This window comes from Populus alba, chromosome 10 (assembly GCF_005239225.2).
Source record: "Populus alba chromosome 10, ASM523922v2, whole genome shotgun sequence".
NCBI classification, from domain to species: domain Eukaryota; kingdom Viridiplantae; phylum Streptophyta; class Magnoliopsida; order Malpighiales; family Salicaceae; genus Populus; species Populus alba.
Window position 1 is genome coordinate 13,218,028 of NC_133293.1, and position 26,531 is coordinate 13,244,558.

At 33.6% G+C, this 26,531-nt stretch overlaps 2 protein-coding genes across 7 annotated transcripts in view; both read left to right on the forward strand.

Annotated features, from left to right (window-relative positions):
• The first annotated feature begins 8,081 nt into the window (after positions 1–8,081).
• Positions 8,082–26,531, forward strand: part of LOC118045296 (LEAF RUST 10 DISEASE-RESISTANCE LOCUS RECEPTOR-LIKE PROTEIN KINASE-like 1.1) — a 42,235-nt gene continuing 23,785 nt past the window's right edge. For 2 of the 6 annotated variants that reach the window (XM_073411659.1, XM_073411660.1), the window contains exon 1: positions 8,094–9,304. In XM_073411659.1, coding sequence (XP_073267760.1) covers positions 8,533–9,304 — 772 coding nt within the window. In that variant the 5' untranslated portion in view covers positions 8,094–8,532. The other 4 variants (XM_035070609.2, XM_035070608.2, XM_073411661.1 and 1 more) reach the window with 4 other exon arrangements.
• On the forward strand, positions 20,391–24,055 carry LOC140954133 (LEAF RUST 10 DISEASE-RESISTANCE LOCUS RECEPTOR-LIKE PROTEIN KINASE-like 2.3). The gene is made up of 3 exons (XM_035070652.2): positions 20,391–21,178; positions 21,591–21,623; positions 22,765–24,055. Exons 1-3 carry the CDS (start codon positions 20,488–20,490, stop codon positions 23,859–23,861), a joined length of 1,821 nt encoding a protein of 606 aa, XP_034926543.1. The 5' UTR covers positions 20,391–20,487; the 3' UTR covers positions 23,862–24,055.

The window sequence follows — 26,531 nt, forward strand, 5'->3', positions numbered from 1 at the left end:
ATATAGATGTAATGCTTGAAGAGATATGCTTTCCTCTTTTACCTTTCAAAATATTGTTTTTTGTATTTTAAAAATGTTTTTGAAAAAAATTATATATTTATATTTTTTTGGTGTTTTCTTATTTTTTAATGTAATAACATCAAAAATATATTTAAAAAAATAAAAAATATTATTTTAATATATTTACAAATAAAAAAACAAATTCTAAATATAATCCTAAATGAAATCTAATAAGACAAAATGAGTGAGGAGACGCGGCCACAGTAATTCGTGGTCACATCTCCACGTCTGACGCTGCGTGTCGTGGCAGGATCACTACTATTTCACATCCTCTTCAAATGTTTGATTATTATAATATAAAGAGAGGAGGAAGAGAGAGAAGTTTAGGACGTGTTCAACAACGAAAAAGAGATAGAACAACATGTAAAATAAATATCGTATTCAAATACACTCTTTTTATAAACTAGAAAAAGGCCTGGCCGCATACCCAGAGCCACAAATAAATCTGGCTGAGTAGCAGGTTGAATATCATTGGGTTTGGTTTGATAATTAGGTTTAATGTTATTGGGTTTGGTTTAATATTAAATCTAAAATATTTAAAATATTTTCTTAAAAAAAATTATTAACCTGGACCAATATATTAGTGTGTGTGTGTGTGTATCATCTATTTTCTTTGCCCTTAATCTCTTGATGGCTGCTCCCACGAGCTCAAAAAAAATCACAAGCCGAGGAGTTGATTATTTTACAGATCAACTCAGCTCAATTTTCAGCAAGTGACTTGGATCTATGCGCGTTATGAATAGGCTGTAAACTGACTTGGATCTCAGTTTTCAGCAAGTGTCAGTGGAGGTTGTTTTTTAATTATTTTTTATTGAAAATATATTAAAATAAATATTTTTTATTTTAATATCAACATATTATAAAAAAATACTAAAAATATATTAATTTTATTTTTTTTTTAAATAATTTTTTTAAAAACTACAGCACAATTACACTCCCGAATAGTTTCTTCATGACTGCTCCTACCTCGTTTAAACTAGAGCAGCAGCAATTGAAAATGTTTGAGAAACATGTATACAGATCAGGCTGGATTTAATTATGTAGAAAATTTCTCTCGAACTGTGTATCTTAAAATATCAAGAATATTATAGAAGACAAGTTTGATTTGAACACGGTTTTTGTTACTTTAGAAATGAATATATTTTCTGAATTTTTATTGGAGAAAAAAAACTGGAAAACAAGAAGAAAACTGGAAAAAAAAAAATATTGATTAATTAACAAGGGTGTGGACTTTTTTAGTTCAAAAGCAAGTAAATATCCCAAGTTGTGAGGTGGCCCCAGCTGAAAATGTCATTTTCCCCCGACGCTTGAGCTGATCAACTTGCACCCTTGATCAATTCATGCCTTTTAAAAGGATTAATTTCTACAATATCTTGATCACTCAATGAAACGCTGAAGTTTATTTAATATGTTTTTTAACGATAAAGGTATTATCAAGCTATTTTATATATTAATTAAATTAAATTTTTATTTAGATGATTTTGAGGATGCATTCCCTGTTAATATGATATATTCGTTAAATTTAATGAACTTTTTAAATATCGTTCTTACGATTTAAACTAGAAAAAAATAGTAGAACTCTTTTTAGCCATCAAAACAACTTATTTGAGTTATTTTCAATATCTAAGCCTCTAGTTTATAAGTGTTGAAAAAGGTTCGGTGGTCTGGCCACGTGCCACGTTGATAAAAAAAATAAAATAAAATTGTAGCGGCAAAAAATGAAGATGCCTATTCACGTGCACAATTGCATCGGTCTGACCAATTAATTTTTTTTTTATTAACTTAATTTTAATTTTATGTTCCATTGGAATACCGAATTTAGTGGTGGGAGCGATTACCAGCATAGTTATCAGATGATTTAAAATTAATTTAATTCGGTTAAAAGATTGAGTTTCAAGTTATTTGATCATAAAAAAAATTAAAAAAATACTTGAAATTTTAATATTTTATATAAAAAATTAAAAAGCAATTTATATAAATACAAACTATATATATTATAAATAATAAAGTTTAAAAATATTTTATCTCACGTTGAAAATATATAATTTTATTATTTGTTAAGGTATTTAAATTAAAAATATTTTTTTTATTTTAAATTAAAAAAACATATTTTTTTTATTATGAACATTATGTATATTGAATATCTTAGAATCTTGTATTAATAAAATAAAATATTTTTGTTAATATTTACATAAAAAAAATATATATTCTCTTAATATTCAATCAATATACTGTGTTTTTAAAGATGTAAAGCGACGAGATTCAATAAAACTATACACAATCGCGAGAGAATTTTAATTAGCGAAAAAGACCGGTTAATAATACTTCAAACATTTGGATCCGTTTTGGCTCATCTCAGATGGTATGAAATGGGATTTTAAATTATGTAAAACAAATAACTATTTGTTCTATTTTCTCAAGTGGTCTGATAATAACAACCTTGCTTAATAAATGTATTTGAAGCTTGTTAGGGTCTATGGCCCAACCCATTGGGTCTTTAGAAGGAACAACTAAAGTGCATGGGTCTTTAAGTCTAGGTTCATATGTTTGTACTATTTATTTTCTCTCATATAAAGTAGGTAACATTATTTTAAAAAAATACAGAGAAAATGCATTATCTATTAACCAGATTCGGTATACCACTACGGTGACTGAAAAGTTAGGTTTATAGGTTTTTAACCAAGCAATCTAATTTTTCAACATATTTAAAGCCAAAAACTAGTCCTAGAACATGCAGAAGCCAATTCAACAAATAGATTCAAATCATGGAATTAAATTGAATAAAATTTTCTATTCTCAACTTGGATATATTTTTGTGGACAATATTAAGGCTTAGAACAACCATTGCAAGACTTTTTTTATCGATTTTAACTTATTGATATCAATTTTAATTATTTTGATGATCAAAATAGATACAAATAATTATTTTCTCTTTTCAAATTAAAATTCGATATTTTTTTTTCAATTGCAAAAAATATTTAAAAAATAAATGAAATAAAATTCAATACCAAATTAAATTTTTAAAATTAAAAAGACCGAACATCTATAAACCAAAAAAAATGATGGATTAAAATAATTTTTTTGTATAAAATTTAAAACTATTTATTTTCTCTGTGATTTGTTCAATCCAACTCTTTATTCCAAAAAAATATACAATTGGATGTAGATTTAGACTTAAAAAGGCTCAATTATATATAAAAAAATCAAGTATCAAATTAAAAATTTTAAAACAATCAGTTATTCTAATGATTTGCGAGAAAGAAAATACACTGTAAAAAAGCTACAGTAGAAATGGTGTTTGTTAATTCACACGAACCATTCTTCTTGACCAGATAAAAAAAAAAAAAAAATATATATACACAGGGATGGACTAGATATAGGAATCAATTATCAAATTATCGAACAAAAGGGTATCATACTCCATCAAATTTGCAGGTCCACTAAAATCTCACGGCCATGAAAGTACCGACGGAGAGGGGACAGATCGCAAGCACCGACCAAGCAGTCAAAACCAAGGAATTTCATTTATAAAAGTAGCCGGATGATATTTCTTACAAGGTGGTTTTGCTTTTGCAAAATGCGTGATGGGCAACGAAAGGGCATACGTGTGACGTACCCCAACTAATAAGTGAAACAGATGTTCACTCCTTTTGATGAGTGGAACGACGATAGTTTGGCTAGCTTCTACTTTTTTTTTTTTTCAAACGTAATAATATTGTGTTTGGTTATATTTAGCAGTTGTGTTTTAGCCATTAGACCTACAAAAAATTAATGTTTCACATGTGGTTTTGGGCAAGCAAGTTTTTTCTGTTTTTTCATTGAACAGTGTAATTAACATAAATAATATACACGGTACACTGTCCATGTGAATAGTGCAAAAAAATTGCACTGTTCACTGCATTGTGTGAACGTCTTTTTTTTTAAAGTGTGTTAATTTTTTTAACATTTTTGTTTTAAAAGTTAGAGTAAATTTTATACCCGTTAATATTTAATCTAATTTTATTATATGCTAAAATAATTATGAAAACTGTAATTCTTATTGTATGTATTTCATATGTAATGAAATTGTAGATACTTTCATGGAATAATAAAAAATATTTTATATTAAGTAAGTATGATTTATTTCATGATGTAATAGTAATAGTTAAATTCACAATATTTAAATTAAAAATCATCAATATTAATATATATTTTTTAAAATTATTTTATAACCTCAATTTTAAAATTATTTTTCAACCTCAATTTCAACCATAGTTTTAACCAAACACCTATTTTTTCAAATCAACCTCAACTAAAAGCACTTTTTATAAAACAACTTTTTCTAAACTACAACCACAATAGCTACTGCAATACCAAACACACAAGACCTCGCATAAATCAACGAGAATATTAACATCCATCGGAACAAGATGAACTTCTTATTAGTCCCTTAACTATATATATTTTCTTGATCGAGCCTCTCAGCTACCGATTTTACCAATCAGTTTCTTCATCTATATACATCTCCTTCCATTCACCACGCTAAAGAACACTTGCATGGTTAAAGTATAAAATCTATTCAATACGGAGGGCTGCAACGGCGACATGCGTGCATAGCTCCTTCATCTATCTGTTTCTGTTGTATTGCTCGGCGATATTTTTTATTTTCATTTTCAGTTTTTTTTTCTTTTTATTTTTCGAAAAATAAAAAATAAAAAACGTGTTTATTTGTTAAAAATAAAGATGATTTAAAAAATACATTAAGATTATAGCTATTTTTTATATAAAAAATAAAATTATAATTCATAATAGTCATCTTAAATTTATTCCATTTAAGAGAAAGTTACCATGAAAAAGCTATATTGTTAACTAAGAAATGTTTATATTAGATTTATAATAACAATTAATTCATGAAAATAAATCAATATTAAAAAATATATAAAAAAACAATCTTATTTTTTATATTTCTAAAAAGTATTTGTATACATGTAAAAAAACTGCATCATTCATATTTTTCTCTTTATTTGAAGAACAATGAAAACATCACATTAAAAAATCATTGAGAATCTCTAGGATGTGTTTTTCTAAATTCAATATAGATTTGATAAAATATTTTTCTAGTTTTCTAAATGTAAGAATATTCAACTTGAACTTGAAGTTTTAATTTTTAATTTCTCTGGCTTTTTTTTTTTGAAAAAAAAAAAAATTGAACTACTCCTCTATTTTTGTCTTCGAATAAGAGAGTGTCGCCGAGTGAAGGCGCGCTAATTTCTGTCGGTAGAATTGGCAACAAGCAAAGATAAATATCAAGAATGAGGGGCCTTAGCCCTTAGTATCTGCTGTGGCTAAAAATTAGAAAAATTTGCTTTTATGGGAGATGAGCCATCAACGGGTAGAGCTGTGAAAACATTGCGAGGAAACCTCGACTCCTCGCCGGTTCCTTCCGAACCTTTCTTATATTTCCCCGAAAGATCTCTTCATTGATCAGCTGAAGATTTTCAACTGCAACAACCTTAGGATTATGATGCTCTGGAGCAACTAAAACATATTTGCAGGCAATTTCAAGGCCACAGTTTTGACAAATATCAGCACTCTGTTTCCTGCAATCGCTTACGAAAACGAAGTGCGAACAAATTAAGATTCCCCTGCTCTCGAACTTTTTTGATGCATCCTAAATGGCGCTAACGCTCCTTCCTCTTCTTATTGGCCTCCGTGTTTGTCTTTGTGGACATGTCCACCCTCTAGCTCGCCTGCTCAGCTAATAATAATGTTATCAAGATCATGTCACATGATTACAACATCGGGTCAATCAATAAAGAGCTTCGTATTCTTACAGTTGTTCGAATGGAGACGAAGGGTGATGGTTGCCCTAAGGATCTTCTTAACATCACCCTCGACAATACTTCCCTCTGATTATGCTCCTATGAGTGTAAACCTAACTTTTGTATACAATTCCCCCCTGAAAAGCAGAATCAAATACCCATTGCCCCAAAATGCTCTGTAAAAGCTACGACTGCTGGAGGTTTTTATGTAGACGAACGAAAGTTGATTGGAAAGAACATGAAACACAACTTTACATTTTTTTTTGTGGCTTTGAGGAACGTTACACCCGTAAAGCAAGAGTGAAGAGAGGTTTCGAAGTGGACTGCAAAGTTGATTGGAAAATTTGCTTGTTATGCACCACAACAATAGGTGGGCAATGTGGGGCATGAACAGAGTCTGGGCTTTACATGCTTTTTGCGAGGTAGGCATGTTCTCTCTTTGTCAACTCGATGATCAAAATCATGAAACACAACTTAAACCTTTTTATGATGAAACCTACTTTTCAAATCATGATATTTTTTTTAATCCAGAAAACCATATTATGATATTATGAATGCAAACTAAACTGTCAGGGCTTAGACCCAAATGCAGACCAAACTCTCAGCCTCAACAAACAAGCCTTTCCTTCCCTTAAAAAAAGAAAGAAACAGGGAGCCCACTAAACAATGCTAGCCCAAGCCTGCATCTCCCTGAAAAAACTACAAAAAGGGCAAACAGCTGTCTTTCTTGAATTAGTCTTTCACCCTTTTTAATCCCAGGAGAGAGAAACAACTGTCTAATAAATAAAAAAAGGTCAGCGTGACATTTATACATATCTGTGAATGGGACAGATCTAACAAACCTATCTTCTCCTCATTTTTTTTTGGATTTTTTCAATAATTTTTTTTTTAAAATATCTTTTTATGAAAATAAAAAATTTTAAAGATAAAAAATTAGATTATAATAATCATGTTATGAATAAATTTTTTTAAGAAAAAATAAATAATTTTCTTGTCAAAGAAGCGTGATTCCCTGCTATATCATAAAATTGACTTGTAATTTATGTACCGTGATGAACTTTTTATGTATATAAAGAAAATATATTATGCGAATACCCCAATTTTTTATTTTTCAATATAAAATTTTAAAATGAAAAAAGTACTATTTTTATCTACTCTTTTAATGTATTCGTCATTTAAAATAGATACTAGGATAAGCAATAAAGCTGGTTACATCTTCTCTATTAAAACATTTGAGAATCGACAATGAAACTAGTTACTTCTTCTCTATTAAAACATTTAAGAATTGACAATGAACATCATTGTTTATCTTCTTCTTTTCATCATTTCCCTTTCTTTATTTTCATTTTACTCTATATTTTCTCATTTTTATTATTATAATATTTTAATAATCAGTTACATTTAAATTGGCCAAGTTGACCTGATCACATTAAGACAACTCTTATGTAGTTTAATTTTAAAACTAGACTAAAAAAAAAGTCAAGCTAAGAAAGTTTTTTATTTATGAATTTTATTATTTTTTTTTCAATTTTATTATTGAATATTTTTTACCAACAAAACAGATTGTCTCAGGATTAACAAATTGACTGAATAAAATCGAGGTAACACCTTTATAGTTTAATTTTGAATTTGGACTAGGTGGAAAGTTGAGGTTATTTATATCAATTTTATTTATAAACTATTTAACTAGTCAACTATAATGTTTTTGACAAGGCAAAACATATAGGGTCGCGTCAAGAAAACTTCCACATAATTTAATTATAAATATGAGATACATAAAAAAACTTGGATCAGGATGATTTAAGATTAACCCACTAAATCAGGTTTAATAAAAATACCAAATAACTCTTCTTGGTTTGCAAATTTTTTATCAGCATTCAAGAAAAAACTTTAATCCCACTTACAACATAGCACAAACATATAACCAGTTGAAAATTAAACAATCCTTGATTGTTGTTAATTATTTTTTGACAAGTAACTCTGAATATTATTTTTCTCTGAGCTTTTGGTTGTGATTATTGTTAAAACCATAATTGTTAAAACTATATCTTATAGTTTTCAAGATATTATTTATTTTTGTGTTTGAAATTGTGTTTATATGTGTTTTAAAATTATTTTTGGATTGAAAAAAGTATTTAACATCACAAAAAAATAAATATATAAAAAGATATTTTAACATGTTTTCAATTTTTTTTTATAAAAAGTATTCAATATCACAACAGTAAACACGTCAACTAGAAGCAGGGGCAAAATTAGGATTTTAAAAATGAAGGGTGCCAAAATGAAATATATTACGATACATTTAAAAATTAAATAAACCAGCGATGGCTACAGTCCGTAACTTCACTTCAAGTCGTAAGAAGGCCCAGACGATGAAGGGCACAGAGTTTTTTAAGCTGGTCAACTTGCGCTGCTTTTCTGACAATGAACGCTTCCTTTGGGCAACACCGACTTATACTTCATTATATTCAATAGTCTACGATTTCTAATCAGATACGAACGAGCCTCCGGCTACAAAAATTGTCAGAGGCAGAAAATCTGCAAAAATCAAGTCAAACTCACCCTCTTATAACTCCCGATACATCGATTCCCTCCTCCCCCATAATTTATTCACCATCGTTCCTCTTCCTCCCTTTCTCTCTCTCCTCCACAAAATCAAAGATCCATAAAAATGAACCTCAACTTCTTTTTAACACCTTTTTCTCCAATAATAAATCTCTTTATTGTCACTTTCTTTCTCCTGGCAAAGAAAGCCTCATGTACAGACCCTTACTTCCTAGCTTGCAACCCCAAAAGCTGTGGCGATGGTCAAAACATAAGCTTCCCGTTTCATATCCAAGGCGTGCAACCCGACTATTGTGGCTACCCTGGATTCACTATCTCTTGCAACGACAAAGGCAAGCCAGTCTTTAATCTGTCCAATAGTGAGTATATCATCCACGAAATCCACTACCAAAACCAGTCTCTTCGTGTCTCAAATGCAGCTGTTTCTGGCAAAAGCCCCTCCTGTACTCCTCAAATACAAAACATATCTCTAGATGATGGCAGGTTTCATCGATCTTCTAACAGTAAAGGCCTCTTCTTGCTTTACAATTGCAACTCAACGCTGCTATCAAATAAAAGTGCGCTTTCAAATTACAAGGTTGATTGTCCTGGGGAGAATGAAACTGTTTGGACTCTAGCAATGCTCGAAGATGATCCTTTATTGGGTTCTACTCTAGACAAATGTGGAACTCGAGTTTTGGCACCTGTGGATGTGTATAGAGGTGAGAATGTTGGGACTGAAAGGATGCTATTGCTAGAAGAAGGGTTTGTGTTGAATTGGACAGCAAGTAATTGTAGCCTTTGTCATGACAGTGGTGGCAAGTGTGGATTTGACGCCGCCACGTACCATTTCAAATGTTTCTGCCCCGACAGACCTCATTCTAAGCAGTGTTATCCCGGTGAGTCATTTTATTATTAATTTTTTCCCTGTCTTGAAATTTTATCTCTTTCTCGAGAGTGATGGCTAGTATATGGTATAGGCCCATTGCCCACTTGTGTGTTTTGTCTAAGATAAGTGCCAGTTGTGTGTCGTGCTGGGATCGTCATGTCCACACAACCATGGTCAAAACATCTCTCTTCTTTCCACTGTCTTGATGAGGTTCATCATTGCTAGGCTAGCGAATTCTTTGTTGAACAGTGACAGATATCAATACCACACATACACCAAGAACGAAGTGTCTGTAGGTAGGGGCAGTTTAGGCAAAAAGGAACCCGTTTAAGGGATCGGAAAGGTGGACTTGGCTGGATAAATCTAATTCTCTAACATTAGCCAGTCATTAGGATTAGGGATAAATCTAATTCTCCAAAATTAACAAGAAGCGCTATGATTATTGAACGTTCAAGGGGTTCATGCAGTCTCCTCTTGATTTTTATCTTACATTGGTTTCTCAACGATTTTTTTCCTAGCGGGGATCCTTGAACGTACTCGATATTCCCTCATGTGGATCTTCTATCACCCTAACTCACGCTGTCCATTTTTTTTCTTTTTCTTTTTTCATTTTTAACAGCCATTCAGTATAGAACTAGCTGAACAAAATCATTGGTTTCAGTGCCAGAAAAAACAAAACATATATTTCATTTTTTTTTCAAGCCACCTTCATTTTTAACGAGTCATCTTCTCCATTTCTTAAAAACAAGAAGAAGCTTTGGTTTTCTGGCCTGATTTGTTTGATTTTAACATCAAACGACCATTTTAATCTTCACAAGTACAAAAATGGATTTGGAAACAAATTTATCTGACATAAAAGGATTCAATAACAAATTTGACATTGCTAGTAACGGTGCTGCATGGGAGAGAGCTCCATCGTTGAAACAAGTCAAGATATCAAGTACAAGGAATGCTTTTGGAAAACATATCATACAGGAAGCAGTTTAAGAAGAAATCAAGAGTAGGAGGACCAAATCCACCTTTAACCCAATCTTTTTAAAAATCTAGTCTGCTATGTTCATAACGCGCGCAGGTGGGACCTCGAACTCTAAACTTGAATAGCCGTCCTATTCAAAGGTATTTTTTCTTCAATTAATGGTCAAAATAAGCAAACGTACCAGAAATGAAGAATCAAACTCTTTGCCAATTGTTTAGCTACCTCTTCTAGCTATCTGATAAGCCATCGAGTCAGAGTAATAGTACCAGTGGGACAGCTTTTGACTTGACTCTCTAGTCTTACGCCCGCAATTATTTATTGAATTTCTATCCTAAAATTACAGAAGACTAGTCCTTGATTTTAATTATTCAACAAAGTGTACTGAAAACTCAGGATGAGCGCGGCGAAAAAAATAAAAAAAATATTGTGCATCATCAAATAATTATGACCATTTATATGCATCTAGATCCTCAAAGTTGAAAACTTTAAATCACAGCAAACTGGTTTTCCTAATGAAGAGATATGACCATTGATGTTGAAAGTTTTTTGTTTTGAAATATATGAGACGGTATAGTCTGACCACCGAAAGAGAACTACTTAATCATTTGGTTTGAAAATTAATTAATGCTTAATAGACGAGGCCGACAAAGGGATGAAATATCCCGAGTAATAAAATAAGTCGTGCTCTTGATAACAACGTTTCCGGCCAAGAGGCTGGTGATGAGTTTTCATCTAGTTCCTTTGCATCTCCGATTCTTTTAGCTCCGCATCATTGCCAAAGAAGTGGCGGCCGATGTGGGTTTGAAGATGATACCAGTGTATTTTTCTGTGATGATGGCATGGCTCGCTTCCATGTTTTTACTTGTCTCGTTCCAAACTCTTTCTGGATTTGTTATGATCTCATTCTCTGGATCTCTTACGTTTAGGTCTAGATAACTACATATCCCCCCCTTAAGGATTTTTTTTCTCATTTTAGTGGGATTATGAATTCTAAATTACATACAGTTAAAGTACAAAAACACAGGTTACAAGGTGATCAATATCTTGTTAGAATAAGTGGTAAAGATCGCCCCCCCTTAAGAAACATGGCATTGCAAATAGCAGGCAATCGATATCATATTTGCAAGACCATTCCTCTTGTTAGTGGCAGATGCTTCCCTCTGTACTCCAGGCACCACTAGGCAATGTCATAATTTGATTTGTCCCAGATTCTCAGAAGATAGTATTAAACCTATATTAGTCAGCTTAGTAGTCTGTTTCTAGTGTAATTGCTAGGGTACAGTCCCATGATGCTCCAGCCTAGAGGGGAAGGTAACAGGCAGGTTAAAATGGTGATCCAACAAGGTAGGGGATAATAGGCATGAACAAAATGGTGATTCAATGGAGGAAATGAGTTATTAGTTCGATCACCAAAACTGTCCTGTCTTTAATGCTTTCAACTGTGTTCCAATATTCGAAATGCTGGGATATTAGATCCCGTACCGGCGTAAAAAAGGAAGAAAAGAATGTCAGGCCTCTATAACACAAGGAAGAGGGAAGAAGAGAAGAGAACCATGGAGAACCCATGACACCCTGGAATTATCAGACCTTCATTATGTAGTTATTTTACCACAATCTGAAAACCTTGTAATTTCGTTCTCTTTAACCCTTCTCTGCTTCACTGACAAAGACCACCCAAAACTGTTGCCACCAGATGATGGCCATGAATTGCCCTATCATAATTCAACCAGTTTTGCATTTGAGAGATGATTATGACCTCAATTTACCAATGGATTTCTCGATGATCTCACCACATTTGAATTATTTGTCACATGCCAAATCTCTCTTGACTCCAATTTCTAATATATTACTACTGCAAGACCATCGATAACTTCTGCAAGCTTGCAAACCACGTTGTGAAGTTCCTGTTCATCATCATCTTTGTCTTTTGATCCCCTTTCTCTTAGGAGAACCAATCCCATATCATCTTTTCCTTTAACAGTCTAGACGTTAATAACAAGCTGCAAAAAAGTCCTAGCTTATATCACCACATGATTATGTTGAATGTGTGGGGCTTTTCTAGAGCCAAAGCAAAGTATTTCTACTGAAGTTGGTTGACTAATACAAAATTTTACATATTCAAGCTATATTTTCAAAGTGTGTCCCACTGCCCACCATATTTAATATTTCAGTTCATCTTCACAAGTCTTCTGAATCAAAGTTCTTAGTCAACTGTCGTTTCTATCGGGTAAGGAACTAAGTACATATTGTAAGTTGCATTAACGGAGAGGTACAGCCTACAGAGGCGTAGCTGTTACTAAAAGTAAGAACAGCTAATCCTTGTTTGTGTCACTGTTGTTTTTATTTCCTAAATTGGAAATCTCAGTATGGTGCATGCTTGTCTGTTAGTATTCTTTATTCTTTTTCACCTCAAACTTCCTCTCTCCGCTGGAGAAGAAACTAGATACAATCCAAATTGCCAGCCCTTTCATTGTGGGAAACTCGGTGAAATCCACTTCCCATTCACCAACGCCTCACGTTCGCACTGTGGTTTTCTTATGGTTGATGGTGTGATAAAGATACGCAGAAGATCCAATTAGAGAGGGAAGGGAGGTGGTATGAATTCTAAATTCCTCTCGTAGGCGTTGGAATGGACACAGTACCATTTCAGTTCTCACGATGAAGTCCTCTGGCAGCAGTAATTTTCCCATGATTGCAAAACCTTCAGCAATTTGACTTCTCCTTGGCTCCCTTTTCTCTTCTTGCAATTTATGCCAAATCTGACCTTGTTCAAATGCAACAACCCTCACAGAGATGCAAGCCAATTAGATTCAATTGATGTACCCTGCAAAAACTTAAGTATCTACCACACTCGGTGTTCGCTTATACAGTTTCCTGGAAACAGGAATCAACCTACAATGGCATATTCACAATGCTCAATGCCAAGTTCACACTTGAAGTGCTAGTATCTCCTGCCTGTATGCACTGTCATCGTGGAGGAGGAGAATGCCAGATTAAAGAGCCAAAACTTCTTTGTTCCATTGCAAAAGAAGGTATAGACGACATAACAATGCAGAAAGACTTGCATATCTACATTGATCAAGCCTGCATATTTCACTATATTTTGTGCTCTAATAGTTCTTAAAATTTCATAACCGTATAGAGTTAGCTTTAGCTTTAGAGCCCTTCGTTAAACATGCCCAGCGCATAAGAACTCAGTCTACAGCAGTGAATCTATATTGGAAAAAAACTTCCAAGGTTTGAACCTTTGTATGTGTGTATTCCATAATTTCTGAGGTTAATTGGTTCTGAATCACTTCAGTTTTATTGTTCGACCTCATATAACATCATATTTCTTTGAAAATCTTTTTGCAGAAAAAGACAAGCTGGGACTGAAGCTAGGATTAGGTAATTCAAAATCCAAAATTTCTCTGCTTTATATGTTTCCATGATAACCTCCATAATTTCTAGCATGTATGGATTCCTGCAAGGTTATCTGTCATCCAAAGTAAAGGTCATCTGCCATCCAAAGTAATTCTCTCCTTTATCAGGTTTAGGCATCGGATGTCTGCTGGGAATAATTTTGTTGTCCTACATTTACCTGCGCCGCTTCAAGAAAAGACGTGATTCCTCAAACTTGTTATCTATGAATTCTTCATCTGATCCCTCCTCAAAAGCAGACCTAGAAGGAGATGGTGTTTACCTCAGCATCCCCATCTTCTCTTATACTGAACTTGGGCAAGCCACCAATAATTTTGATAGTGAAAAGGAACTTGGAGATGGAGGTTTTGGAACTGTTTACTATGGTAAGAAGATGAAAGTTTAAAGTTTCTGTTGATAGATCAACTATACTACAGTAGAAAACTGCTAATCAAAAGAAAAGGAAAGCTTTCCTAAAACTCAAGCAATTTGATCAATGGGTTTGTTTTGAACCAGGGAAGCTCAAAGATGGACGGGAAGTTGCAGTTAAGCGCCTATATGAACACAACTATAAACGGGTTAAGCAGTTCATGAATGAAATTGAAATTCTTACTCGCCTGCACCACAAAAACCTCGTCTGCCTTTATGGATGCTCTTCACGACGCAGCCGTGAGCTACTACTTGTCTATGAATACATTCCCAATGGCACTGTTGCTGATCATCTACATGGAGATCAAGCAAAGTCCAGTCCTCTGACCTGGCCTATTCGAATGAGCATAGCAATAGAAACAGCTAGTGCTCTGGCTTACCTTCATGCTTCTGACATCATACATCGTGATGTCAAGACGAACAACATCCTCCTTGACAACAATTTCAGCGTCAAGGTTGCAGATTTTGGGCTTTCCAGGTTGTTTCCCAAAGACGTTACTCACGTCTCGACTGTTCCACAAGGGACTCCAGGCTACGTTGACCCTGAATATCACCAAAGCTACCAACTTACAGATAAGAGCGATGTCTATAGCTTTGGGGTTGTCCTGATTGAGCTCATATCATCAATGCCTGCTGTTGATATAACCAGGCACCGGCATGAGATTAATCTCTCAAACTTAGCAATAAGCAAGATTCAGAAATGTGCATTTGATGAGTTGATTGATTCACGTCTTGGGTATAATTCAGACGAAGAAGTTAAAAGAACGACAACATCGGTTGCAGAGTTGGCTTTTCAATGTTTGCAGCAAGACAAGGAAATAAGACCTTCCATGGAAAATGTCTTGCAGCAGTTAAAAATAATTCAAGGCGGGGAGTCCATGGAGAATCTTTCTAACTTAGCAATAAGCAAGATTCAGAAATGTGCAGTTGACGAGCTGATTGATTCACGTCTTGGGTATAATTCAGACGAGGAAGTTAAAAGAATGACGACATCGGTTGCAGAGTTGGCTTTTCAATGTTGGCAGCAAGACAAGGAAACAAGACCTTCCATGGAAAATGTTTTGCAGCAGTTAAAAACAATTCAAGGCGGGGAGTCCTTGGAGAATCTTGAAGAAGTGCATGACGATAACAAGAGGTCGAAGAGCACACTGCCACCACCTTCACCACCCTATTGCGAGGAGGCTGGTCTATTGAAGAACATCCGTCTGCCACCTTCACCAGTTTCTGTTACCGCTAAATGGGCCACTAGTGTTTCTACTACACCTAATGAAAGCGTTTAAGTTTTCTTCCTCCATGCTGCTTACTTTCAAGTTGGCTGATGAGAGCATGGCTAATGCCTGGTTTGAAAGCAAATGTACGTTACCTTCTCCTTGTCGTCGTTTTGTTACACCCAAAAATTAAATCCTAGGCACAGCAGTGGCGAGTTTATGTATAAGGGAGTCCGTATAATTACTGGAGGTTAAATCACTAGTGTTTATATTCAGGCTTCAAATCAAGGTTCATATTTTTTTTGTGATGCCCTTGTTCTTCTGCTTTCCACATATTGATTGTGTTTGGAAAGGCAGAACTTATATTTCACTTCTAATCCTCTAATTAGCAACCACGGAACCGTGATAGCTACCAACTTATAGCAGAACAGTGAAGCAAAGCTTTTGAAGTAGATTCATCCCTAATCGAGCGCAGGCAGCTTCAGATTCTGTTTCTTAGTAGTAACCCCAAGACATCTAGTTTATGAACTGAAAAATAGAAAAGAACTGGAAAGTATTATGCTCTCCTTTTGCTTCAACATGCCAGTTCCCTCTTTGTTCAGACTCGTCACGGGCAAGTTTATAAGATCTATTTAATATTTCAATTAGTTAAGGAATTTAAGTTGATGAAATTATAATAAATCAACATGAATTATGGAATTTTTTAATTGAATATTTATTTTGTAGTATTTGATATCATGTTTTTTTTTTAAATTTTAAATACATATTATAAATATTTTTGATTTTGATGAATGAAAGGGCAAACATGCAACCGATTATCCATATCACTTAATAAAATCTAATTAAGAGAATCAGTAATTGGAAGGAGGCAAGAATGGACAACAACCAAAAATGCTTAGATTGGATATGAAAAAAAATTAATTACTTGAAAAAAATTGAGATTGAAAAAATCATAAATATTGAAAGAAGAAGAAAGCCGGGTTGGGTACACAATAGGTCTGCATGTATGGGCCTGATTTCTGAACTCCTAGGCTGGATGGGCCTGGCCCAGTAACTTAAAAAAATCAAACAAAAGTGGATGACGCGTTGTTTGCAAGGAGTGACGTGCTGTCCACCGCATGCAACTTTCGATGATCATTTTGTCACCGCAGAAATGGGGATTGCTGTTTTTGGCCCTTCACATTTTTTTTTTTTTTTTTAACCTAAAAACACCATCCAATCATTTGGTAAAAACCATTTTGAATCTCAAAACACTTTCCGAGGCCCTCTAGAAATAAAAAAAACCAAACCTTCCTGCCTCTCCAGTCTTCTCTTTCCTCTCTCAATAATGAGGGACCTTGTTGTAAGAAAAATTAAGTTTAGGGATATTTGCATACAACTTCTTAACTTCAAGAACCAAAATGTAAAATAAAAAAAAGAATAGATTCTATAGTTTGATCTAACTTTCATTTTCTCTCGTGTACTTTTATAAATTATACTTTTCATTTTGGGCAAACAAAAAAAACTCGAACAAAATATAATGTTAAAGACGTAAAATAATATTATTGAAGATATAAAACTATACAATAAAAAATATAATTTATAGAAATATAAAGGGAAAGTGAAATTCAGATACAAATAAGAGTTTTGTAATTATTTCTGTAAAAAAAATACAAAAAATTTCCAAAAAAGAAAATCTTTGGCAGAACAACCATATTTAGTTTTAGCTTATATATAATAATATAATAATAATAATAATAATAATAATATAGTATAAAGTGCAGTCTGTCATTTTTTATGGTCGAAGCGTTAGGTATTCAAGTAAAGGGAATATAATTATGGTTGGCGGTGGAATTTAATGCTGGAAAATAGACTTGGAAAAATACGTCGCTGAAGTCTTCTTTTCCTTGGAAAAGTAAAAACATTTTAATTTAAAAAAAAAACTTTTAAAACATAAAAACAAAATTATATATTACACGTGCTTTTATAACAAGCTGCAAAGAAGTCTTTGTCGATATTGTGTGGTCCGTATTTGGGAAGAAGACTTTGAAAAGTCAATAGGTCAACTTCTCTTTGATCTGCTAGCCAGTGGGAAGGAGTCTTTCAAAGACCAGGTGCAAATTTACTGGGCTGGTGGTATCACCTACCGAACAGACGATATCTAACATGTAAATTTCGCAGGGCTACCCCACCTGCTGTCCATCTTAATTACTAGACTTTTGCAAGTGAACTAACGTGTGTTGCCAGATAAAATAATTATAACGTTTGAGAATAGACAAGAAACTAGTTACTTGTTCTCTATTAAAACGTCTAAGAACTGACGACGAGCTTCTTTGGTTATATGAATAGTAAACATTTAATCTTTCTTCTTCCCTTTTTTTTTTTTTTTCCCATTATCCCCTTTTTTTATTTTTAATTTTATCCCTTTTTTTCTCATTATTATTGTTATTATTATTATAATAATATTTTAACAATCATGTGAGTTAGTTTTGATTTGCTAAGCTAACTCGATCACATTGAGATAATTTCTATATAATTTAATTTTAGATTCGAATAAAAACAAATTGAGTTTAGAGGTTTTTTTTTCCTATTAATTTCATCATTTTTTTCTTCTAAATTTCATCCTTAAATTTTTTTTTATCATCATGACAAATTATTGTAAAAAGGTATATTAATCATTTTAACATTTTATTACGCTTAAAAAAATAATTTTTTTTAATGTAGAAAAGTATATTAATCATTTTATTACGCTTAAAAAAATAAAAATATGAACAAACCCCTGAAAGATAGTTTAACATTTTTGTTTTTATAGCTTTTTAGTCATTTGACTGTTAAAAAAAAATATAAAAAAAACCGATCTACTAATCAATTTGACGATGACAAATTAATCCTAATGAAAAGATGAAATCTCCCCCAATTACTAGTATATAAGTTTTTATGGTGTTAAGACAAATGCATCACTATAGTGTTTCAATAAATAACAATCTATGTACATATAATAACTTCACTAAAAGATCAAGTTTTATTGTTAACCTGTCATGGAGGGATGGTGACATTTTGAAACTTAATATTAATCGTGGTGTACGATTAATGCCTACTGTTATAAGATCCAATGATAAATCTTTTGTTTTCTTAAACTGTACACTGGCAAACAATTTTAGATATCAAAATGGTATCAAAAAAGATAATGAAAATATTACAACTAAGATATTGTTTACACGTTTGTAGGGGTGTGCAAAAAAACTGAAAAACCGAATAAACCGAGAAAAAAAACCGATTAGAATAGTTAGGAAAAATCCCGGTTCGGTTTGGTTTTCGATTTTGTAATGCAGGAACCGGTTAACCCGGACCGAACCGAACCGGTTCAAAAAAAGCACTATAAATAAAAAAATTATCCCCCCCTCTTAACCCTAGCCGCAACCCCCTCTCACTCTTTCTCTTCCTCTCCCTCCCAGCAGCCCCCTCTCCCCTCTCCCTCTCCCTCTCCCTCTCCCTCTCCCTCTTTACATCAGCAAGTTCCTGGTAGAAGCTTGTATAAAATAGGAACACGATGTCCAGTGTCATACTGGGAGAGGCATTTTTTTTGGTAGTTGTTCACCCATTGGTAAGAACTATTGACATGTTAGCGGAAACTTACTATTATTATTCTTTGGAAATGCAAGACAAATTATCTGGTGATTGATAAAAAAAAAAAAAAGATAAGATTTATTTGTATAAGAAGATTTGGGGTTTTCATTTTAAAAAATCAGGTTTGGATTTTTGGTATTTGGGTATTTGAAAAATATAGGAAAAACAATGTTTATTTTGTAAGAAATTTTGGGTTTTGATTTATAGCAGAGTTTTGGATTTGAGATGAAATAAGTGGTGTTGATTTTTGGCTTTTAATTTGTTTGCACAATGCAGGGAAAACAATAATTGTGAAAAGGCATCTTATTGGCGAATTTAAGAAGAAATATGAGCATATAGGTTTCTCGGTTTTTTGAAATCAAGAACCGGACCGGACCGAAACCGGTCGGTTTGACTCGGTTTTGATTTTATTTATTTTTTTAAAAAGAGAACCGGTTTGGTTGTTTTTTTCAGTTCAAAACCGAATCGAACCGAACCGAAAATGCTCACCCCTACATGTTTGTATCATCATAAACGGAGAATAGTCCAAATCATAGAAAGATTGAGTTTTAGCTTATGTTTTGGTTTAATTTATTTGAATTTTTAATTGAAGTTTATTAATTAGATTTTGTTTGTTGTGTTTTATTTAATTATTATTAGGAATTTTATTTAATGAATTATAAACTTAATTTCTTATTTTAATTAGAATTATAGTATTTATATTTTTTTTCAGAGTCAATGACTCGAGTCCCAAAATGTTTTCTTCTTTTTTAAAAAACGCTTACATCATCTTAACAATTTTTTTAACGTTAAAAAAAGAACAATTGAGCTATCCGGTGGTATAGTGCTACCCCTATCTAGTTATTACTATGCAACAAATTGATTTCCTTGTAGAAAGGTTTTTCTGTGGATCCCTCCACAGAGACTGCCCATGGACTGGAAGTAATTGAAACATCATCTTTGGACTCATGAGTCATGGCCACTAATTTTTTTTTTTTTTTTTTAGTTTAGAGATGACTATGACCCATGAATTACACCTTTGGATGCTTAATGTGTCATTTTTCTCTCACCAATTTCTGATCTTCCTAGAACTCCATCCTTGGCATCTAGTAAGCTCCGGGACCGTGTAATGGAGTCCATTCTTTCAGAAAGATGCATTATTGCATTGTTACCACAGGGTTCTTATCTAATTTAGCGAAACCCTATACTTCGCTTTCTTGTTTATAACAAGCTGCAAAGAAGTCTCTGTTAATATTGCGTGGTATTTGGGAAGAAGACTTTGAGAAGTCAATAGCCAGCTTCTCTTTGATTTGCTAGCCAGTGGGAAGGAGTCTTTCAAATACCAGGTGCCAATTTACTGGGCTGGTGCTATCACCGACCAAACAGACGATTTCTAACATGTAAATTTCGCAGGGCTACCCCACCTGCTGTCCATCTTAATTACTAGTCTTCCTACTCAAGTTTCCAAGTCAACTGACGTGTGTTGCCAGATAAAGAATTATATGTACTTTGAAGAGACACCAAGACAGAGTTCTAGTAAGAGAAGTTGATCCTGTTGGTGTCTCCATTTTGTTTCTTAAAATTGAGAGCTCGGGGATGGCTCCCGTCCCTTTGCTAGTTTTCTTTGCCCTCTTTCACCCTTTGCTTATTTGCGCTTCCAAAGATGATGGCTGGGCCTTCAACAAGTGTCCGCCTTTCAATTGTGGAAAGCTCGGAGAAATCAGGTTCCCATTTACCAACAACACAAGTCCTGAGATATGCGGTCCCTATGTGGTGGATGGTTGTCACGAACAATCTCAAAGGATCCAACTAGAAAGGGGAGGAAAATGGTTTGAACTTAACAGCATCTCTCAGGCTGATACCATTTCAATCACCGATGAAGAATTAGGGGGACATTTGAATTCCAATTCATGCGATTCCTTCAAGAATTTGAGTCTTCCAGCCAGTCTCCCATACTTCTCTATTCTAGAATTCTCCAACCTAACTTTATTCAAATGTACTGACCCCAGTGTCAATTTTCCTCAGCATCTTGAATTTAACTATACAGGATGCAAGAACTTCAGCATCTATTATACTCGCGACACCAGTCTACCTAGTCCTCCACCTACCTGTTCAATTCTTCAGCTCCCAGTGAATAATACCGAGAGTTATGGTGACATATTCAGGCTGTTAACAGCTACCTTCTCTATTGAAGTGTTCGTACGGCCTCCCTGTTATCATTGTTATTTGCAAAGAGGGGAATGTAACATCATCAAAGGAAAGTTCAAATGCATCCATTCAATTGAAGGTATGATATGCCTGGACACAGCAAAAATAGGGAGAGATAAATACATGCAAGTTTATTTGTATTTGTATACTACGACCCAGTATACTCCTGAGGACCTTGAGACATTTTACTAGACCTATTATTCTTTATTTCTGGTATTCCACTCAATTCCTGTCTTCTATGCAATTGATTTTAGCTTACTGGGTTTCGTTTACAATTATGGGTCGTGAGAATAGAATTTAGCTTGCCACAAAATCCCATATTACTCATAAGCTAGCAGGTCCTCCTTGCTCTTAATTTTTATTTTTTTTTGCTGATTTTTGTGCATGCTAAATATTGGAGAATTCGATTTGGCAAAGCATGCATAAATTCGTTGTTTTAACTTTTAGGTTTTGCACTAATGCCATATTTCCTTTTTTTGCTTGTGTTGCAGAGAGCAAGAAATTGAGATTGAAGCTCGGACTAGGTAATTTACCTCCTCGAAATGTCTAGCACCACATTTCCATAGATGGCGTGATTTACTAAACTTTCCTTTACCGCTAGAGGAAGAAACATTCTTCGAAAAAGTTTAAATGAATCATTTTTAGCAAGGCAGAGCTAGGAATTTAGGCTATTAAATAAATATATAAATATTTTTTAAGATTGATTATTAATTCATATACATAAATTTTTAAAGTTAACAATAAAATTTTAATTCAAATACATTATCCAAAATATTAAGAAATAAATTTAAAAGTACATAAAATTAAAGCAAAAGTAAAAAATAAACTCACTATTAAAGTTACATCCTTTGATGTTTTGTGAAATATAATTCATCTATAATCGAATTTGAATCAATATTGTAACAACCTCTCAATCGGGATAGAATGACAATCTCATGTCAACTAGAAAACAAAGTAATTAAATTTTTTTTCTCTTTCAATTCCTCCTTCATTCACTTGATTCTTCCCTAGATTAGTGTTTTATAAGTTGGACTTTGTAAGTTTACAAGATTATTCTCACTTTTCTTATTTTTTCCTTGGATTTTATTTTTGTTTTTCCCTTATTTTTTTCTATTTCTCTCTCGCCTTTTCTTTTCTTTCTTTTTCTATTCTGTTTCTGCCAAGTCGGCAACATATAAAAGGAAGGAGGAGCTGATTTGTTTTATTTTTGAATGACAAATTACCATTTTACTCTTAATGAGTCATTTTGCTTTTATTTGACGGTCCTTTTTTTTATTAGCACTACCAAGCTTCATTCATCCTAAAATTTTAACCAAATTTTATTTAATATATTTTAAGATTTTTTTGTAAAATTTCAGCTCAATCTAATGATGGAATTGAAAATTACGTCCAATAACGTAAAACTAGTCCAATTGTGATTTTTCATCAAATTTCTAAATTTCTTCAAAAATTATGAAATTTTAACCTTAGCTAAAGCATCATATTAGAAGCCTCCACGTAAATTTTTAAATTTTTTTGATAACTTAATTAAAAATTATGAATTTTTTTATATAAAACAGTAAAAAAATATTGATAAAATCTTGACTTGGGCTAAAACCCACCTCACCCTTTGCCATGCCTCCGCCTAGACTGATTTTTTTTCCTCAACTCCTTTTTTTACTACAGGTGTCGGCATTGGAGTTCTACTGATTACAATCTGCTGCGTCATCATCAGAAAGTACTCATCCATTCACTTCCTTTCCTGTCGAAGAAAAACCAGAGGAAGTCAAAGTATAGAAGCTTTTCTGAGGAACCATGGAACCTTGGCACCACAAAGATACAGTTATTCAGAACTTAAGAAAATGACCAAAAACTTCAAAGAGAAACTAGGCCAAGGAGGCTATGGAAGTGTTTTCAAAGGCAATTTACTTGGTGGCCGTCTTGTTGCTGTTAAAGTCCTGAAGAAATCAAAGAGTAATGGAGAAGAATTTGTAAATGAAGTTTCAAGCATCGGCATGACTTCCCACGTCAACATTGTTACTCTTCTGGGGTTCTGTTTTGAGGGTCCTAAACGAGCTCTAATCTATGAGTTCATGTCTAATGGGTCACTTGACAAGCACATATATGAAGAAAATCTCTCGAAGGCACATCCCAAATTGGGGTGGGAAACATTATACCAAATTGCAGTTGGCATTGCTCGAGGATTAGAATACTTGCACAGAGGTTGCAACACAAGGATTTTACATTTTGACATAAAGCCTCATAATATTCTTCTAGATGAAAACTTCTGTCCTAAAATTTCTGATTTCGGCCTGGCTAAAATTTGCCCCAGTAAAGAGAGTACCGTATCGATGTTGGGTGCAAGAGGAACTGCTGGATACATTGCCCCCGAAGTATTTTGTAGAAATTTTGGAGGGGTCTCTCACAAATCTGATGTCTATAGCTATGGGATGCTAGTGTTAGAAATGATTGGAGGGAGAAAAAACTTTCGCGTTGGAGTTGATAATACCAGTGAGACCTATTTTCCACATTGGATATACAAGCGTCTTGAAATAGGTGAAGAACTTGAACTTCGAGGTGCTGGCAATGAAGTGGAGGAGCAAAATGCAAGAAAAATGATTTTGGCAAGCTTGTGGTGCATACAAACCGACCCTTCAAATCGCCCACCAATGTCTAGAGTGGTAGAAATGTTGCAAGGAAGCCTGGAGTCCTTGCCAATCCCGCCGAAACCATACTTGTCTTCCCCTCCAAGACATCCTCACGGATCAAATTCAAATTCTTAAACAACCACTGTCATAATTCATGATCTTTAAGTTCCAAATACTCATCGCATCTTCGTTGCATGAGACCATGACGCATTGTACCCAAAATGTCTTGTAAGACTCTATGGCATGAGCTAGTCAATGTTGTGTATTTCTCTCAAAAGACTACATGCTGTTTGCATAATTAAGATGCTGAAGACTCGTTCTAGCTTTAACCAATTAGCGTCGTGTCGGTATGTTGGCGATTTGAATCCTAAATACAGAAATTCAAACAGAATCTTCTAGCCTTACTCTCTACTCTCGAAATGGGAGGGCTAGAAGAAGTGATCAGTTCAGTATAATCTTACATCAGCAAGACCGACAGTCGTTCCCAACTTAAAGTTATTAAATGTATTTAAGAATGTGATAGTATTTATTGTTTAAAGTATTTTTCATCTTCAATGCTGCTTCCTTCGTTTCTTTCTTGCCACAAAGGACCAATAAGAGTCTTACTATCTGGGAAGTTCCTTTATGTATTATCTTTTCTGCAAAAATTGAGAGAAGTTGAAAAGAAAAGGAAAGATAAAAAGCATTTCCCTACCTTTAGCAAACTCTACACTAAACTTTATCATTCCATCAATGTCATTATCAAGATTTGCTTTTGGCTCAATCTGTGTCTTTTTCAACGGATGAACAGTAAAATTATAAGCATCTGATAATTGGAAGGCGGTCCTTTCTCTTTCTTACGCACAAAGGAAGCGAGTTCAGTGATTGTTAGTAGAAATTTGCTTCAAGGACTTTAGGCTCATAAACGCATCAGATCCTAATAATCAGTAAATCCCTCCCCCCCCACCTACCTACCCACCAGTATTGGTACGTAGACATGGTCATGAAACCACTATGTCTGGACCCTGAAACAGGCCTGTATATGACTTGGAAACAGAATGACCATGAACTTTACGAACCCAAGCCCAGCTACTCCATAAGGTCATATCCACTCTCTTGTGGATGTTTTTGTGCGCACTGCTCTCTTCCATTAGTGGGCCCTTGAAAGTAACTACAGTACAATGACTAAGCTCGAGGACCTTTCAAAGTGATATAATCCCATGTATACTCTCAGTAATCTTTCAGAGTGGCAGAAATTGTAGTGCAAGAGCATACACATCCATACTATCAGGAGCGCAGGTATGTTAATACGAGCTCCATCACCAACCAGAGAATCACCGTTGATCATCCATTATGCAAAAAAACACAATATAGGCAAAATGTATCTCCAGTTTTGTATTAGTAAGCAGGGACGATGAACTGAAGCACTATCCTCACTTTTCATATCTAATACACAATTTGAGGTCCATCCATACCTGGGTAGTTCTGGAATAAATCAGAAAAAATCGATAAGGCCCCTGCTCTTTTCTCCACCAAAATAGCCTGTTTAGTCTAATGCCTGGTCTGCAGGAAGTTTTAGTCCCTTGAGCTATAAAGTTGGGAAGGAAAGCAATTCAAATTTTGATAACTGTGAGACTATTATCAGCAGTCAGCACCTTCATTTAAAGATTGAACTATATATTCTCAGCAATTAATATTTCTGTTTTGTGTACTATGCCAATCCTTCTGGGCTATCAACATTCACCATCTCATATAAATCCTCCATGCTACTTGTTCATCCAATTCCGATGGCCTTCCACAGCTTCGCAATCTAAAATATTTTTTAAATGCAAAAATTCCTCAAAGCATTTAATGTTTGTGTGACAGGCATCTCCATCCTTTCTTCAGTCTTTTTCACCAAGTCTTGCCTGTCATATTATCCACTCAATGATAAGCGTGTAACATGGATGAAGAACTGCGTGACTTGCGAGAGTGGGCCCAAAGAGACCTCACATCAGGCAAGAAAACAAACTGCTAATTGGGAATTTTGAGATACGAACAATCCTGCAGCTTGCTGCTTCAATCAAGGACAAAATTAAGAAACTCCATGTATTATGTACTGGATAGATGACCCGCGTATGCTAACGGGTCAACCTAATTTGTTTTCAATATAAAAACATATATTAAGACAATGTAAGTGTTTCTAAAAGAAATACAAGCCTCGTGTCATTATCTCGACTTCTCGATTGTATTTAGTAAGTTCAACTAATTTAAATAACATAAATAAGAAAATACAACAAAAATATATAAAAATAAAAAAAATTAATTTGACAAAAAATAAATATTCAGATGACGCAAATGTTTTTAAAATAATCAATAAACATTTGAGAATATTATCATTTATTTGACTAGGTTCACCAAGTTCGGTTAATTTAATAATATAATAAAAAAAAATATCAACAATAAATAAAGTAAATTTTTTTGGCAATAATTATGTATAAAAATGAGATACCAATATAATATTCATCAGTATAAGAAAGAAAAGCCTATTAGAGACTCATTGTCTCTCTGTCGTGACCATCATTTTACCACCAAAAAGAGTTCATCGAGACGGTTCTAATATCACTACAAAAGGCTAGACGACAATATCAAAAGAGATTGCACGTGCTGTAACAACAACGACCTAGAAATAAATCAAATAAAATATTATAAAGTGATCATATTGTGCTTATATTTAATCAATTAATTTAATTGAATAAAAATATTTTTATATAAGAAAGCTAAATTTAACAAAGAACGACAAATAAAAAGACTCGGGATAACTAGAGTTATTTTCAAAACAAGTGA

Bases quoted from the DNA above. Each gene is read 5' to 3' on its own strand.
- LOC140954133 (XM_035070652.2), top strand. From the start codon at position 20,488: ATGGCTCCCGTCCCTTTGCTAGTTTTCTTTGCCCTCTTTCACCCTTTG. The intron at 21,179-21,590 runs GTATGATATGCC...CTTGTGTTGCAG, and splicing joins ATGCATCCATTCAATTGAAG to AGAGCAAGAAATTGAGATTG. The intron at 21,624-22,764 runs GTAATTTACCTC...TTTTTACTACAG, and splicing joins GAGATTGAAGCTCGGACTAG to GTGTCGGCATTGGAGTTCTA.